The 19,154-nt window shown below is 37.0% G+C and overlaps 1 protein-coding gene across 1 annotated transcript; it reads right to left on the reverse strand.

Moving 5' to 3' along the window:
• Positions 1 to 17,158, reverse strand: LOC150092965 (monocarboxylate transporter 9-like). The gene is made up of 3 exons (XM_090414115.1): positions 16,948 to 17,158; positions 3,413 to 4,423; positions 1 to 167 (listed from the first exon to the last, which is right to left on the reverse strand). Exons 1-3 carry the CDS (start codon positions 17,156 to 17,158, stop codon positions 1 to 3), a joined length of 1,389 nt encoding a protein of 462 aa, XP_090270241.1.
• Between the last annotated feature and the right edge of the window lie 1,996 nt (positions 17,159 to 19,154).

The raw sequence follows: 19,154 nt of genomic DNA on the forward strand, positions 1-19,154 counted from the left end.
TTATACAGAGGTGCTTTCGAGTTGCTGTCTTGCTACAGATCGAGTCCGCAGTTTTTTAATAAATTCAAAGAATGGTTCAAAGGTCCAGCACAATGCAGAGAGAATGCTTATTGCTCCTAGAACTCTGAAGAGATTATCATAAGAACCTATAGTGTCTCGGAAATGACCTGAAATTAGAATAATAATAATAATAATTCCATTTAAATGTTAATATAAATAGCTGCTATCTCTCTCTCTCTCTCCCCACCGTATGAACATAAATTCTAATGGCCATAAAATTCCTGTGATTGTATTCGAAATCCTAACCAGTGAACTGAAAAGAGAGAGCGCAAAAGGCTTCATTTACGCGATGCCAAATTATTCGAATTAAGTGGATATTGAATCCAACATTATTTCAAAGCCGAATAGAGAAACTACAACAGTTTCATGACGAATATAGACACTATAAAAGTTTCAGCGGATCCAAGCGTATGCAAACCTTTCATGACACGGACAACTCGTAGTAAAGCTGGAGTAAGCACTAATCACTATCCTCAGTAACCGGTTTCGACCTCAATAAAGGTTAAAACCGGTCTGGGTAGTGCACCCCCCATAATGTATAACATCATACATGTTCGCTAGGAGATGTGATTTACATTATGGGAAATACTAAGGATTCTGATCAGAGCTTGCTCCACCTTCACTACGAGTTGCCTCTGTCATGAAAGGTTTGCTTATGCTTGGATTCGCCGAAACTCTTGTAGTTTCTCTATTCGGCTTTGAAATAATGTTGGATTCAATATCCAGTAAATTTGAATAATCCTAACCGGTGTTATTATATGATATCTTGTAAATTCTATAGTTTGTTTTTTTCTCAGTTGAGAGGTTAAAATCAAACATTGCTAGTAAAGGAAAGTTCTGTTTACTTGGATCAAAGATCGACTAACTCAGGAATCAGCTGAAAAAGGTTGTTTCTTCTTTTTTTCTACAAATGCAGAGTTTAGTAGAAAACTCTGGATTTGTAGAAAATCTTGGGGCAGGTATCTATGACTGGATTGAACTTTTCCTTCAGTCTCCAAAAGTTACCGCTAAAAATGGCCTCATAATTCTTATAGAGAATAAATCCATTATCAGATTTAATATTTATTTATTATTCACGACATAATTTTGCCGTTTTTTGTTAAATTACCATGGAAAATATGATAATGGCAATCCACCAAACTGGATGGATTGCCCACTTCATTTAAATACCAGATTTCAGTCTTGTATCTGTTATTCCAATTAAATACCAAAAGTGGTCTTCCTCTTGGAAATGACAGAGTAGGACCAATAATCAGAGGAAGGCAGAAGTGCTTCAAAGATAACCCCATGGCAAATATGACGAAATGTCATTTGACATAAACAACTGGGAATCTCTAGTCCTAGATCTATTGTGAAGTAAAACGGCCTTTAAAATCGGGATTTTTTTGCGATCATGTGGCGTTTCACACGAAATGAAAACAATAATAAGAAAAGAGCATTAAATCACATGGGAAATTGTTTCTCCACCATTAATGTTTCATAGAATCCATGTTACCATGCAGATCATGCATCAGCCCAATTAGCCATCTCTGTACTCAGCTCTTTAGAAAACAAACATACTCGTTTGCGAATTATTGCTGCTGATATTCGCTTGAACTTACCAAATTGTAAATCTCGGATTACTTCATATGTAGTCATTATAAAGACATATGAAAACGATCTCAGACAAGCAAGACATTGCGTTACACAACATCAGTGTAATGACGCTGTTTGCTATCATGGCAATCTCGCACACAAGTTTGCACTGTTTAGAATCCTCTAGCAAAATTTTGTTTCTAAAATAGTCTGAATGGTGTTTTAATTAATTGGATTAATTTTAAAAAAATTCCATAAAAATTTCAAGTATTAAATTTCTTCAAAATGTATCTAGCCAGATTAGAATTTACTGTATGGATACATAAGTAAGGACAAAACGAATAAATTTCTTTCACTTGTTCTGATTATGCCAAAGAAACTAAGGTTATGGTGGTTATAACTTTGTAAATGGTGCATGTTAGCCAATTTATATGTTATGTAGGATGTAAAAACTAAACATGTGGACAGCGAAAAATACTGCTGTCTGCATATGAGAGGCTGAATAGTTCTGTTCAAAATACTTTATAATGGCTTCTCTCTTAATGCAACAGAAATCAAGCCCATGTCTTTCAAACCAAAATTTGCCATCACGAGGCAGCACTAGCTAATAAGTGATTATGTATTTTGTCAAGCATACCTAAAAACTTAAATATTATTCAATTTTATCCTCTAAGGCCAGTTTTACGCTGTGGAAATGAGGTTTGCATCCATAGCGATAGCATTCCCCAAGAAAGAGTGTTCTACGTTCCCTCTTAATATTTCCATTAAGAGGGAAATATTCCCAGCCTTCTGTTCGACTATTTCAAGAGTAGGTCGATTTCTGGCAGGGGCATGTAGGGTTTTTGTCTCACTGAAAGTCAGTTTTTTAATTCTGCAACTGAAGAAAATCAATCGTAGAACCCATGCTATTTCGGACAATAATATACGGCATTGGTGACACTTTTGTCCGTACTAGATGCTTCACTATGATGCTTTGCAACATTAGCGATGGTTTCGGGGCAGCTATCTCTGTTGGCTAGGGATGTTTGACTTGCCTGTTTGCCAAACGTTAGATAAGGCTAAAATGGCTTTGGCTACTCTATTTGAGAAATAAAAGGCGTTATAGTCGATTTCTTTATTCTATATAGCAATTCAACTTATTTTTATTCAGAACTCACTAACTCCTTTCTTGTTTCCCAAAGTGAATACGGGTAACACCTCAGACCTCATCAGTTGGCAGATGATTTCCATCTTTTAGCTGTGTCGATGATTTTTGAGAACTCAGAAGAAAGTATAGTAGAAAAAGTGCAGACATCTCCTGATCCTAAATCCTAATATTTAGATTTATGATTTTATAAAATAGTGTGTGTTGTCAGGTCAATTTTCCTGATTTGCAGAATTAAAAATCCTAGTTATTGTGAGTAAAAAACCTACGTACTTGTGCTAAAGATCGACAAACTAGTTGAAGAAACAACTAGAAACGTGTACTTACTTTGGCGACTAGAATCGACCCTGTAACATTCCTTCTATTGGCAGTCTAGTATTATGGAACAAGAAATTTCCCAAGGTTTTAGCAATTTACTTTTGAAGTAAAAATATACCACCAAAACTTGGGATATTCATAAATTTTTTGTCGTTCTTGTTCATAATAAAATTATCTAGGATTATAGGATTAGTACCCATCACGGAGATAAATATCTCTTATAATCATTTTTTTTTTCAAACCTAAAAAAAAAAACAATATACATTAATGAATGCTAACATTTGATTAAATATAATGGTTTGCATGCGTACTTACCGATAAAAGCAGGCCTCAAGAATGTGATTAAACCGTAAATAAAATAAGAGACTCCAATAGACATGCCAAGATTGTCTGCTCCAAGAAAATCGGCAGCTACGATATGAATTGGAGACACTGTGCTTCCAATAATTAACCCTAAAATGAGAGTCATGCCAACAAGTCCGAAGAAGGTAGTCCAATGTGGAGTGATAAACAAGGCAAAGCCAAACATTAAAAGATTTATAATGACAAGAAATTTTCTTGTAATGAACTGGCGATCGGTGATCCACCCGGAACACAGACGACCCGCAACATCGGCTGCAGAGAAGGCCGATATAATAACAATCGACTTGCTTTCTTCAGTTCCACAATCAATGGCATAGTCCACGATGACAGTTATGTAAGTGTAATGACAAGTGAAGAAACTGCATTGCGTGATGTACAATAAATAGCATACTGGACGGCCCAAAACGGGATATCCTGTTTTGCGTATAAATATACAAAATCTATTAAATATTGTTTTTTTGCAAAACAAGGCTTGAGGCACTGTGCTGGTTGACTGAGTTGTGATCTCATGGATGCATTCGCTATCACAATTTAATGTTCCGTTGATTTCTGAGGAATTCAATGGGTCGCGTTCTTCGTTAGATTTGGCGATGTTATGACATTCGCTTGATTCCGAAAAAGGTTTGGTTTTGCCATTTAAATTTACTTCAGTTAATAATCGTTCATCTGATTCAACAGTCTGCTTTTCATCGTTATTCCGATTTTCTTCTTTATGGCATTTGTTCCATGGTGGAGGTTTCAGCAAGGCACTAGCAACAATTGCGTGCATTGATATCGCTCCCAGGAGTAGAAAACTTCCATTAAGGCTGTATTTTTCTGACATGTATTCCATCAAATAGGGAAAAACAAAAGCACCTAAACTAGCACCAGAAACTGTGATTCCAGCAGCGGTTGACCGATGAATCACAAAATACTGGTTCACAGTTAAGAAGAGAAGTGGAATAATCAGACCTCCTCCAAATGCTGAAAGACAAAAAAGTACATTAGATAAGCAGTGAACATGTATCTTTTTTTTTAAATAAAAATTATATCTTACAGAGCAATTTTTATAGATAGATAATGAAAAATATACATTCATTTTCCAACTGCTCAGAAAAGGGTTTAATTTTAGAAAGTATTGCCTAATTTGTAAATTCTTCACTGCAGTGTGGTATCACCTGATGGGGTGAAGATTACTACACCAATCTGCTTCCTTTGATACGAATACAAAATAGAATAATTAGAGCTATGCGTATTCAACTAATGACCTGTTTGCTATTCATAATATTTTGCCATTACAGAAGCTCAGTCTTTATTGTTGTATGTTATTATGTAAGAGATAACATTGTAAATTGTTCTGCATATAATGTAGACTATGGTTTATGTTGTGGCCGGAACTTGCTAGTAGTTTCCAAGGCGAACAAAAAATTTTTTCACGAACCTTTTGCGTACTTAGGCAACAAGCAACTACAATAAACTGCCTAGTGAAATAAGGTCTCTAACATCAGGATACACTTTTAGAAAAAGATCGACAGACTACCTTATGGGTCTAAATAATGTTGACTTTTATTTTAAATGCATATTATAGAAAATTATTCATTATGTCCTAATTAATTTTTTAGTGACTACATCGCCTACATTTGTCTTTTTATAGTAACCAGTATGGCTAAGGCCGTTACTTACACCCACTGTGCAGTTCCTTCTAATATATTTCTGTATCCTAAGTCTTTTCTTTAACTCTCATTCTGTATATTACCACTTGGAAAATAATTGTAGAATTTTTTTTTTCATATATAGTATTACTTTTTACCATCCATTATTATCACTTGTATTGCTCTAAAAACTTTAATAAATTTAATTTAATCCTTTATCCAAGTGTAAGCAAACAAAATTTGAGCCTGAAGTATCTTCAGGACTGATGCAACTTGTGGTAAAGGTGGACCAAGCTCTCATCACTCCTTGTTTTACTATCTCCCATAATGCAAAGCATATCTCCTTGCAGACATGTATAATGCTATGCATTATGGGAAGGGTCACTACCTAGAATGGTTTCGACCTTTATTGAGGTCTCGTCAGTAGGAGCCAGACCCAGAGGTGGTGATAGGTGATACTAAGGCAGAAACAATGGAGAAGTCATATTTACCTATACGAGTTGCCAAAAGGTGTACCACCTTATTATTAAATTACTCTGGATTTAAAGAAAGATTTTGGAAGTTTTTTTTCCACCTGGTTAGACTATAATAAATTTAGTTTAATCCTTTATCCAAGTGTAAGCAATAATAAGGTGAGGCACCTTTTGGCAACTCTTATAGGTAAATATGACTTCTCCATTGTTTCTGCCTTAGTATACCACCTCTGGGTCTGACTCCCACTGACGAGATCTCAATAAAGGTCGAAACCGGTCTGGGTAGTGACCCTTCCCATAATGCATAGCATTATACATGTCTGCAAGGAGATGTGCTTTGCATTATGGGAGATACTAAGACAAGGAGCGATGAGAAGTTGGTCCACCTTTACCACGAGTTGCCTCAGTCCTGACGATATTTCAGGCACACACTTGGATAAAGGTTTAAACTAAATGAATTATAGTCTAACCAAGCGAAAAAAACTTCCAACAAAGTTCTAAATACTTGTTGCATCTATTGTATACGTATTGTATTTTCATTTGTACTACTTCCTCAGTGTTAAAAAATTTCAATTAAAAAAAGCTTAAAGTAATGACACTCACCATAAATAATACCTAGACATACTGTGATGTTATTAATAGAATTAGCAAAGAAACAAAGTGCAATCCCTGCCGACGCTATGGAAGTCCCAATTAGAAGGATCATCCTCACTGAGATCCAGTGGCTCAAAAAACCACCAAGAGGTCCTGAAGTGATGGATGTAATAATCAAGTTAGTAAGCAATAAAATAATTCAAAATAGCAATGCAATTTAAATATTTTAAATGGATGACATCTGTGCATATACATATTTTATTATGTCTATATTTTATTGTGGTGTTAATATATTCAAAGTAGCATATTCACCATAGAATAATCAAGTATGTTTCAAATTCATTTATAAACCGCTATAAATAATAAATACATAAACCCTTTAATGCCTTTTACACCCAAAGAAGGTGGAGCTCCTTTAGATCTAACTTTTAGAAATCTGCAGAGACCCAAGCTCCGTTCATAACTACCAACGATAGCTGAGCTCATGACTGCCGATGATTTTAAAGATATCGCGAAGAGAGTGCAGTAGTTAATTGCCACTATCTCGCGATCTTAACTCCGGATAGATATATTATGGTCTGAAATAATGAGACATATGGAAGATTTTTTCTTAAGTAAAGGATTATAAACCTGAATTTCTGGAAGGAAAAGATCTCACTACGGCTACACCGGGCACTAAATGGGGAAAAAGATAAAAAATATACCTAACTTTTTGAAGACCAGTGGGACAGCTAGTCTACTGGCTTCCCACCAGTCTTGGTGTCGTTTCCTGCTCAAGTTACTATTTGACTTCTGCAACTCCCGATATGATATAAGTTATAAATTTGTCCGGCCTTATTGTAATTGTTTTCACGTTTCGGTCAGTGCATCAAAATCCGCCCTAAAATGCTCGATGCTATTCAGAAGAAGGCATTCCCCTTAATAGATGAACTTAATAGATGGTCTATTTGTACCTTATGGTATTTTCATGAGCGCTGCTCTGTCGAATTAGCTGCCATAGATGGTGGTTTCTTTGCGAATTGATATAACAAGTTCAGAGTTCAAGTCATTGATGAAAACATTTGCGGAAATCGAATATTTGGAACTCGTTATGCACAGTTTGTGACTTTATTTTTTAATTTAACAAATCAATAAACCATAAAGGCATTTTATTAACTTTATTTATGTATGTTGTGGAAAAAAATTCACATACTTGTTACCTAATAAACTCCTTAAAATTTCTTTTGTGCAAAAATGTTCTTTTCCTGTTGGTTAAGTTGCATCTACTGATTAGTTACAGGTTAATAGATTCATAGACAGTAATATTTTAAACCCATTAATATTTTAAACAATAACCTGCATCCAGCGGGCCAAGTGGTTAACATATCCACTCTGCAAACAACAGGTTGCCGCTTTGAATCTCATCATGGACATTGTTTGTGATTGTCTATAGGTGGGTGATGAATTGTATTATGAGCCCATCCCCCTTTTTTGGAGGCCTCAAGCGACTTGAGAAAAAAGTTTCATGTTGGGTCTCCCGTGAGATTTATAGATATAAATGATAAAAAATTAAAAATAATCCTTAGCCTGCTTATAGTTCTAATGTATGTAGGCTTACAGCCTTCACTCAGTTTCAGATTCCATATCCTGAAGTCGCTAAAAAGTTGCACTATAGTGACATCCACCGTTGCTTATATATATGTGTGTGTGTGTGTGTGCACTATGTTGACAAAAGTATTTGGTCATCTTACATGCCATGCAAATTTTGAATCCTACCACATGCAAATATTATATCGGGGAGTGTCTGCGTAAGTCTGGTGATAAACGTTTTTCTGTCCGTGGTATTGCAGTATAATGACATCCACCGTTGCTTATGTCATTCATAGATGGGAAGTTGATTGTGTTACCACAGCAGAAAAATGCCTTGGAAGACCACCGACACTCACTGACCGAGATCGACGAGCTCTGCCTCGGAATGTTCAAGCATCCCGCACGTTATCAGCGGCGGATCTCGCAATCAACCTGGAAAATGCTGCAAGGAGATCTGTTGGCACTAGAACTATCATGTCTTAGGTTACCACGGAAAGCTGCTGCGAACAAGCCACACATCAAACGCCATCCCCCACGTCAAACAACGTTTAGACTGGTGTCTTTTACACTGTTCCTAGATCAGATGATTAGAAAAGGGGCTTGTGGACCGACGAATGAAGCTTCCAAATGTTTTACTCTGATGATCGTGTGTGGATTTGAAGATTACCTGGGGGACTGCATCATTCCAGCTGTCAAGTATGGTGCAGGCTAGGTAATGGTGTGGGTGCTTCAGTTGGATGGGACTTGGTCCAGTGGCGCACCCAGGAAAGAGGACAAGGGGTCCTGGCCCCCCAAAAGAAGAAGGAAATAAACACTAGAAAATTTTCCAAAAATCAGTTCCTAATTAAAATTCATTTTTTTATTTATGTTGTGTCTTCTATTTCTATACTACTTATCATGTATTGGCGATGATTGCAGATGCTCAGTCATAGCTCGTATGCAATACGTAGTGGGTATTCGTAAATCGTCTACTCAACTCGCCCCCCTCCCCCAAGATTAAATCCTGAGTGCACCACTGGCTTAGTCCATTGGTGGATGTGCCCATAACCATGACGTCTGATGGCTACTTTGACATTCTGGATAACTTCTGCTTCTGACACTGTGGAAGTACTTCGGCAATGAATGACTTTGCATGTTTCAGCATAACCATGCTCAATGCCATACACTGCGTGTTCGAGACGTGGTTTTCACAAAAGAACGTTGAATTTTGGACTGTCCAGATCAAAGTCTATACCTCAATCCCACCGAACATCTTTGGGAATAATTAAAACGCGGAATTCGTTCCAGACCACCGGCTCTGTCATCGACATCAGCAATGGTGTAGTTTTGGGCAAGGTTGAAAGTCCCGATGGGTAGTTGCTGTCATTCAGGTCAAAGGCGGTTCCACTCTGTATTAGATGTACTAGAAATGTAATCAAAACGTTTTTTTTTTTTTTTTTACTATAACTAGGTGTCTAAATCAGTAAACACACAGGGATACAGTCATGAATATCGCCCTTAGGGGATGCAGCAGAGTGGCGAACCGGCTGCATTAATACGCCAATAACCCCTTATTAAGAGGGGACTCAACCCGTCCTAGACTGATGAGAGGGATAGGAGGTGTCCAAATATTTTCTCGGCCGTTTTAATCTCGACTGAATTATTCAGGCACGTATCCTTTCTTCCCTAAATCACACAAACTGATCTTAGCACTCTCTCTCTCTCACACACACACACACACACAGCAATGACAGATATAACCCTTGGCATGTGATGATATACGCATCCCTAGTAACTTTAATTTTCCAGGTTCGCAAATATTCTTCTTCAATTCATCCGTCCCTTAGAATGGGTACAGTCCCATAATCAAGGATTAGGGCGAATTAAGAGGAATTAAGGGACCCTAAGAGGAAATATTTATAAGTGTAGATCACTGTGTTTGGCTGGTTTGCTTGTTTTGAGTGACGAAAAAAGCCGAGTTTCCTGGCGGAAAATCCCCGAACTCCGTATGAGACCGAATAACTCACCATTTGACTGAAAAGACCTAATTGCAGTTCCTTATAGACGGAATTCGAACCTGTGTCTTTCTAACTAAAAGACTCGTCTTTACCAACTGAGCTACGGAGAGCGGACGGTATTTTTTTCAGAAACGGAGAGGTTAAGCACTGATTTTTCTTGATAAATGAAGTCAGGAGTCCAAGTATTCATCGCGGGAGGGTACTCAACCCCCTGTCTACACTACTTAATCCTCCATCATTTATTCAGAATGTTATTACTGTCCACTAATTTCTCAAAAAAGTTTACAAAAGGTTATATTTATTTATTTATTACTTTCTTTGTAATATCAAAAGATGCTGTTTTCAATTTTCAAAGTAAAAGCGAAAATCAACGAATGCCCGCGGTGTTTTTGTTTGATTTCATTGACGCAATCCATTTCCTTCATGTCCAAATACAATTAAGTATATAATAGTTAAAGATGCATCGCTTTAACATTTTATCCTGAATAAAACTGGAATGCTGGAATACGCTTTTATTCTTTTCAATAATAAAACTCAGAATGCTATTTCTTGTATTATTAAACTTCCAATTAAAGTTCAAATACGATAAATACTGATTGGTTTATTGCCTGATTCTTTCTCTCATTATAAACAATTCTGTCATCATTTAATCTACTCTTTATGAACTTCTGAAAAGCTTTACTTTTTTGACTTAAATGCCTTGTCCTTCAATCCACCATTGTGTTTCTTATTCGTTTCTGCTTTCACTTCTTCAATACACGCCGCTTCTGCTGTTCCTACCTGTACATTTCGAAATCTATCCCATTCCTCATCCATATTATCTGTAACCAACTCACGGGCTTTGTACGTGACCTGAGATTCAAGTTCTTGCTTTATTGCACATACAAATACAGCTTCATCTTTCTATCTTTTTTTCTTGCCACTTTTATTTTCCAAACACTTCTTATATAAGTTCTCCATCTAAGGCAAAAGAAGATGACAAAACTTGAACGTCCATGACCTCCATGGTCCATGCTTTATTAGTGATTAAATATCTCTTATTCATTTTTCTTACTATCTCTTGTATACGAATGAACTTAAATCACTAAATCGCTTTTGTATTTTTTCAAACACATTATAGTTTTTGGTTTAAAATAGTGTTTCCCAACGTTTTTTGGATCATGCCCCGCCTCATCGCCTCAAAGATTTTGATGCCCCCTTTGCATAATAGTCAGCCAAGTTCTGAAAAAGTATAATATAAATATGTACTTTAAATAAAAAAAAAAGGTTAAACTGTTTTTAATTTGACTTTCTTCAACGAATATAAATTTTATATTACACTTTGTATATTATAAAACATAAATCGAACTGAACTCAGGAAAATAAAGTCCAAGTTAATGCGATCCTTGAGCTTGATGTCTGCTGAAAAGAGTTTTCATTTGAGGTACTAATTTAGTCATTTTCAATCTCAAATCCCCATGGTTTGTGATATCCAGATGATTTCTTTCTTTCAGTAGCGAGTCATTTACAGCACTGAAGCTACATTCAACTAAATATAACGGCGGGAAGGTCAACTGTATTTTTTTTTTTTTTTTTTTTTTTGCAAAACTAGTTGAATATCGGTATTTCGTTTCTGTCTCCTCAGAAAGCCATGCCATTTATTCCTTTTATGTTCTTGAATAAAGTTCTAAGACACTCATCATCTTGCTTTTCTGAGAGTTCTTGTATTTATGTTGACTGCTGTACTAGTGATGTCAGCTTTTTTTCTCGGAAAGTCTGAGTTGCAACATCGACAGTTTATCGCCGACAATGGCGAGTTTTTTGAATATATCGGTGATGAGGTGAGGAATGTAATGTCATTTTCTAATTGCTCCCGAAAATATTACAATTTTCCCCCTGTGGGGCGTATGCCCCATGTTGGGAAACACTGGTTTAAAACTAATACAAGTTAGGGTTTCATTGATTCTGATTTTTTTTTTTTTTTTTGTCAATCTCTCCCACTCTTTGACTCATATCATAGTTTGAGCTGGCATTGAAGTTTTTCGACCGGATGCCCTTCCTGACATCAACCCTCGCATTTATCCGGGCTTGGGACCGGCACTTATTGAGGCTAGCTTGCCTCCTTCGGTGGCTGCATAAGATGAAATGACTTCGCAAGATAGGAAAGACTCATCCCTAGCCCTCGAATACTCTAATAGCATTAAGGGGGGGGGAAGGAGCAAGGAGAGGAGAAAGAAGAAAGAAAGAAGAGGAGGGACCAGTCTACAGAATAATATAACAGATATATATATGACATGAAGTAAGGCATGGTCCAGCATCTGGTACCTCGGGTTTGCCATGCCTGTACTCACTAAAGTGCAGGCATGGCAAACATTTTGCCTTTCAGATTTGAAAGGCAAAATCTATAGGACAGTAGTGAGGCCAGCTATGACATATGCTATAGAAACTGTGGCCCTGAGGAAAAATAACATCAGCAGGATGGAAGTAGCAGAGATGAGAATGCTTAGGTGGATGTGCGGTGTGACCAGAAAGGATCGTCTGAGAAATGACTATGTGAGAGGAACAGTGAAAGTTACGAACTTAGGAGCGAAAATACAGGAGGCAAGGTTGAGATGGTTTGGTCATGTGATGAGGAGGGAGGACGAATATGTGGGAGGAAGGGTCATGCAGATGGATGTGCACGGAAGGCGGAAGCGTGGGCGGCCAAAGAAGAGATGGAGGGAGCTGGTAGAAGAGGACTTGAGGATGAAGAACTTGGATGTGGTGACAGCCCAAGACAGGAAGGTGTGGAGGAGACTCATTATCAACAGTGACCCCACTTAAGTGGGAGAAGCTACAGAAGAAGAAGATGTCAATCTCTCCCACGAAACATTGCAAACGTAGAACATATTATTAATACTTCGGTTCATCCACGATATCAATGAATTGATGGTCATTCACATCTGTTTATTTAATTAATTTTAATGCATTTAGCCAGGTGTGGTGGTGTAGAAACAGTAAATTGCTCACTATATGATAGATATCTGGTAATTAGTTTACGAAATTCACAACGCATATAAAGTATATTAATTAAAGGCAACTTTAATGAATAACTTCTACTGTATATTTCGGCAACGTCACGTTGCCATCTTCAGGAACATAAAAATACGGTATGTGGACGCAGGCACTAAAGGCAAATGAGGAAGAAGGCAAGAAACTGATATTGTTCCTAAAGTCCTAATGGTGCCCTCTGGTGGGCTAATTTTGTTTTCTTGGCCGTTGGGCTGAAGTTCTCATAATGTAAGTCTCCCCCAAATTTGGGGTAGTTTCATGCACCCAAATTTGTTGAGGTTTGGAACGTTTTCCAAATACCCTTCATATGCGTTGTTAATTCCGTAAACTAATTACCAGTTATGTATGACCAACGTATAAGCCTTGCTACTAGAATAATGATAGATATCTTGTTTTCAAACCATATGGATAATAATAAAGAATGAGTAGTTAATATATGCCAGCAATTTGTAACGCCGGATAAACAAATCAATCTCAAATAAACATTACGCAAGTAAAACCGTACATTTAGAATATTGAAACATTGCCAGAATTACAGAGTCATTATGTATTTTATTTTATTGTTTGTCTGCTTCACTCAATAAAACTAGCGTCTTTAAGTATATCCCGCCTGTTGCATGCAGCCTGAGATAAAGCAATTGCTTTAAAAGCAATCTTGGGTAAACCCGATAGACTGAAATGATTTATCTAATATCAAAAACTATTTTTTAAAATAATTAATATTAAATATGATTTATAGTCGCATTTTAAAGTTTCTATTATCGAGTTTTCAACTATTTATTTTAAAAAAAGGAGAATAAAAACTCAGTATGCATTACTGCTGGCATAGAAGAATACAACCTTCGGACAAGAGTTGGTATTGAACTATTTAAAACACACTGGTCCTGAAAAATTTTTATCAGCGCTTTTGATTAAAGGTGTCACTGACTTGACGTCCGTGCGGTTAGCCTAGGAACTAGGAACGAAGGCTGTGCGCTTCGCAACCATATGACTGGGGAAGGAGTGTCCCAGGTTCGATTCCCGTCGAAGACGTGAGGAATTTGAGGATCTGCAATAGCCAAGTTAGCCCGTCTTGGGTGCGGGCAGTAGGGTTTTTCCGCCAGTTTTTCTGTCGTTTTTCATCCCGCAAGCAGGCAAACCGGCCCCGTGAACACACGCGGATCTACAGCCATAAATACTTAACCCCCCCATGAGGGGCTCAACTCTCCCCAATAAGGACGGGGGAGAAAAAGGGAGGAAACTCCATACGAATAAATAAATAAAATAAAAATGACTTGACAGCGGTTCGAATTGATGGTTCTTATCAAAGTCTGCAGAAACTCAGAATGTCACCAAATTTGAACGATAGAGAGTTCTGTTTTCTTTTGGTGTATGCGATCCTGTCTGTTGCACCATCTGTCATTACTCCTTTGATTTCGAGTGGATTGATTCTTGACTGTTAAAACAAAATCGGAAACTCAACTACAAATTAGATTCGTTTCTCATCATATCATATATAAAATTTATTATTTTATTTATTAACCATTTAAGTCATTATGAGATTAAATCATAAGTGTTCAGATCCTTTTATAAAAGGAAAGAAAAAAAAACGATAGTGACCAGTTCAGCAGAGCATGATCTATGAAAGTACCTGTAGAAGAGATCTGTTAGCTGAAAGGTAGATCGAGAACTATTAGTGCAAATTTGGGTTCATTACATTGCGTGAGCAAGATCTATGACTGGATTAATTTGGGATTTATAGATAAATAGATATACATTTGAAAAGTAATGCCTTAAGTTTTTTTTTTCTTTTACAAAAAAAACAAAAGCTGTAGCTGATGTGCGTTTTGCCAGAAAAGGCTGAAGATGGTTCGTGTAATATCTTGGGAGAAATTAACCATGACTGAGTGTTGGTGTGGCATCGAAGTTTACAAGCTTGTCCTAGCTCTACTGCCGAATAGCAAGGAGATTAGAGTTAAAAGCATTAGTTATGATTGATCTTGTGGCTTCTAGTAGTTGGGCCTAACAAAGTTTGTAAAATGAACAAGAATAAATTTGTATTATTTTCCGCCTAATAAAATAAATCAATAAGGGACAAAGTAATTCAACGCTTTCGATTTTTTTTTATTTCACATTTAGTTAATTAGATTTCATACATAATGGCGGCCTTTTATTGGAACAAAATTGTTAGATTTTTAAAAACGAAACGTATCAGATATCTATTATAATTTATAGAGCCATCTCAATTTTTGTTCAAACCAAAATTGAAGAAGACTTGTAGTAGAGTTACTTTTTTTTTTTTTTTTTTTTAGGTTTCGAGTCCTGTGTTTTCGAGTAAGGTGTTTCGAGTCAGGTGTTTTCAATCGAATGGTGAGTTAGCAGTTCGCATACAAAGGTGGAAATAAAATTTTTCTATCGGAAACTGGTTTTAGTCCCTCCAAACAGGCAAACTGGCTACATAAACACGAGAAGGCAGAAGAGGATTGTCGGTTGCATTAATTCACCGTAACCTATATTTAAGGGACTCTACGCTTCACCCTAGAGGAGGGATAGGTTGAAGAACAGGATTTGATAGTTGGTATTTCAGATGATTTGATTTTTGGGATTTGATTTAAACACAAAACTTAAACTAGATTTTCAACTTTTGGTTAAATCAAACAAATGTTATTGGAAAAATTTGACAAATAATTCTGAAATGATATAAAATTCAGCTCAGTGGAAGTAACATGTGCCGGTAAGGGGTTTTTTCCTCCCAGAAACTCGGAGTTTTCGTCCCTAAGACTCAAGAAAATTGAGTCTTAGGGACTTAAGGTTAGGGACCACGAGATGGTGGCACTTGTCAGTGGCTTCTCTTCACCAGATGTAAGGTATAATTAGTAATAGTCTTGGGCTAGCAATCTCTGATTGGCTGCCAGTGGAGATTGAATTGCTCCCTCAGTCTCCAAAAGTTAGATAGAAATAAAACGGCCTCGCCTAGTCCCTAAAGGGAAATAAATGTTACAAATGACAATAATAAGATATATGTGGTGCATAAATAATAATAAATGACGTCTTTGTACTCCTCAGCGCTAAATTGCCCGAAGATAGACTTAAGTTCAAGTCTAATCACCGACTAGAGGTGACTAGACTTGAAGCCTTCTAAGCCTTTTTTCGACTGGTATTTCTGGCACCGGCAATCGGGTTTTTCCTCCTGGAAAATCGGGTTTTTCGTCCCGTAAACTCAAGAAAATCGAACCGTAGAACCCACACTATTTCAGACATTAAAAATATTGTATTAGGGACCATGAGATGACAGCACTTGTTGAGCAGTCTCTTCACTGAGGGCTGCTTAAATTAGTGATAGCAATGGTCTAGCTATCTCTGATTGGCTACCAGTGGAGGTTGACCTGCCCACTAAGTCTCTAAAAGTTAGATAAGGATAAAACAGCTTTGCCTACTCCCTATACAGGAATAAAAGGCATCAGCTGATTATTATTATTTTGCCTTTTTTTTTTTTTTGGTAATAGTATTTTTGAATATATACAAAAATAAAAATACAAAAATATATATGTAAATAAGAATGCAATATATATATATATACACACACAAAAATACTACTGAAAAAGCACTTTTGTGATTATTTGAGATAATTTGCATATCTAGTTGTTAAGATTTCATAAACCAGCTTTTTCTAATTAAATGTTTGTAAATAGCCTCAATTTAGGATAATTTTCATAATGGTAAAATCTTGTTCACCTCTAGAATCAAACTAGATAATGGTAATGGTTTTGGTTTAATTATTCTGTTATCAATACATAGCATATTTTTTATGCATGTTGGAAGAAGTCATAGTGTCTATTAATTTTATTTGTTCCGTCTGTTAGCACGCATATGGGAAGTTCTGACTGGACAAATTTTATTCATATTTCATATCTGTAATGAAATTTGTTGCGCGATCTCAGGTTTAGCTTAAATCGGTGCGGTTTTATTGGCAAAATTTAGCAGAATGAATTTATTTATAATTTATTTATAATCTCATTCAGAGGAGTAGGGTTTTTTTCCAGAAACTCGGGCTTTTATCCTACATACAGACCAATCGGCCAGGAGAACACACACAATTTGTAGATAAAAATACTGGCGGTGATGATAGGGGAAAGTACATGTCGTTAATTTATTGCTGTGATTGGTCTGATGGAATTGACGATTACATTGATTTCGAAGGTAACTTAACTTACCGATTAGACACATCACCGTGTCGCAGAGCGTCATTGGCCACGCTGCCTCTTCACGTGAAACTCCATAAGTACGAATGATCTCCACATATATGACTGCGGTTGATCGAATCACTCCAAACATACAGAAGAAAACTACGCTCGTAGCCACTGATATAACCCAACACCACTTTGTGTCCGGACCACTGGGATATAAGAATGATTCTTTACTCATGATAACCCTGCAGAATGAGAAAGCACTAATTAGTCCACATTACATAAGTAATTTCAAACAACTACGAACAAAATGGACTGGATTCGACTCTTAGGCTCAGTTACTAAGTTCATCACTGTAAATGATTTTAAAAACTTCTGGAGACAGTACGCCAGACAATTAACATACTCTTGCCAATCAACAGTCATCTCTTGATCCTAAACCCAAAAAGTGGGACCTCCAGGGCTGCGTCAAGAGACCCATCCCTGGAGGTCCCACTCTCACATGCACAGCTCATCATACCTTGACTTAAATGCATTCACTATCCCTACACTCACCACACTCTCAAGCAATGCATTTCAATCATCCACCACTCTCTATGCAAAAAATCTACTCCTCATCCCCCCCCCCCTTTGCTCACTCTCACCTTATACAGCTTTCCAGGGATGGTCTCTCGTTCTCTCCCTATCTCCAGATATTCTATGAAGAATCTCATCCACGCTAATCTGGTAATTACCCTTTACAACGTATAGGTCTCGATCATGTCTTCTGTTTTCCTTCTATCCACTAGGCTCTGTAAGTTGCATTTTCTCAATCTGTTCTCATATTCCGTATTCCAGAGACCACAAACCAAATTATTCAAGCGTCTTTGAAACCTCTCCAACACCTCGCCATCCTTCTTGAAAACCTGTTGACCAAATCAGTGCACAGTAATCCATATGCAGCCTGATCAAAGCCTTGTACAAGGGAATCAAAACATACTTCTATGCGTCAGTGTTCTCTGCATCATTCCCATAATCGACTGTGTTGTCCTCACAATTTTAGCAAAATATCCACTAAATTTCAAGTCCTTATTCACCATCACCCCTAGATCTTTCATCTCAACCACATCCTCTAAAATACGTGTATTTCCACCACTCCTATAATCTGCAATCTATCTTTGCTCTCCAAAATTTAAAACCTTACATTGAAATGACATCCCCTACACGCTCGCCCATTCAGACAGTCTGGTCAAGTCATCTTGCAAGGCTACAATACCTACTCTCCCCAAGTTTGCATCATCTGCAAAAAAACTGTATATCACCATGTACGCCCTTTCCGGTCATTTACATCCAAATTAAACAACAATGTCCCCAAAACAGACTCTTGGGGCGCACCACTAGTGACTTTCCTCCTCTGGGATATCGCTCCTCCAGACAGCCAATCTCCAATCCAACGAATTAATCTACTATCCAATCACATCTGTTAATATTTCTTTATTAGTTTATCATGTGGCAATTTATTGAAAGTTTTTACAAAATCTAAATATAATACTATATATGCGTATCCCTTGTCCAATGTGTTCATTATTTTGTTATAAGTAAGCAGATTGCTAAAACACAATCTTTCTTTAGAAATCCAATGCTGTCTATTAAGAGAAATCTGCTGCTGTCAATCTAGCCCTGCTAATATTGATGTAATTGTTAACATCTAATGTTAAACTAAAGCACCACCAAACGACCATCAGTAATATGACAATGATAACATCATCAAGTACAGCGGGCTGTTTAAGTTAACTTGATTGGTTATGGTAGTGTGGCATGAGAGCCTGAACTGAAATCATACATAATTAATAAATGGTGTGCGTGCATGAGGGCAAATGTTGTCATAGAATTATACAGTGTTTGGAAAGCAGTCAACGAATACTATAGTGTGAGGAACAAACAGCCATGGCACTTGCTTTAATAAGATGTAGGACTGCCTTTCGCTGCGATGATTACGAAGTACAGCGGAATGTTTGGGTTAACATGATTGGTTATCGCTGTGTGGAGTGACAGCCTGAACTCTTTTCAGCCAACAATAAAAACAGGAATTTCAAAATTATTTTTATTTTTCAACATAATCTCCCTTAAGACTAATACATTTATTCCAGCGATGTTCAAGCGCCGTTATCCCGTCCATGTAGACGGACGAGATAACGTCTTACTAAGAGTTATTGCAGATCTTACTGAGACGTTATCCCGTCTCAGTAAGATCT

Source organism: Typopeltis vanoorti, chromosome 24, assembly GCF_054136105.1.
Source record: "Typopeltis vanoorti isolate ZY-2024b chromosome 24, IOZ_Tvanoo_1.0, whole genome shotgun sequence".
Classification (NCBI taxonomy): domain Eukaryota; kingdom Metazoa; phylum Arthropoda; class Arachnida; order Uropygi; family Thelyphonidae; genus Typopeltis; species Typopeltis vanoorti.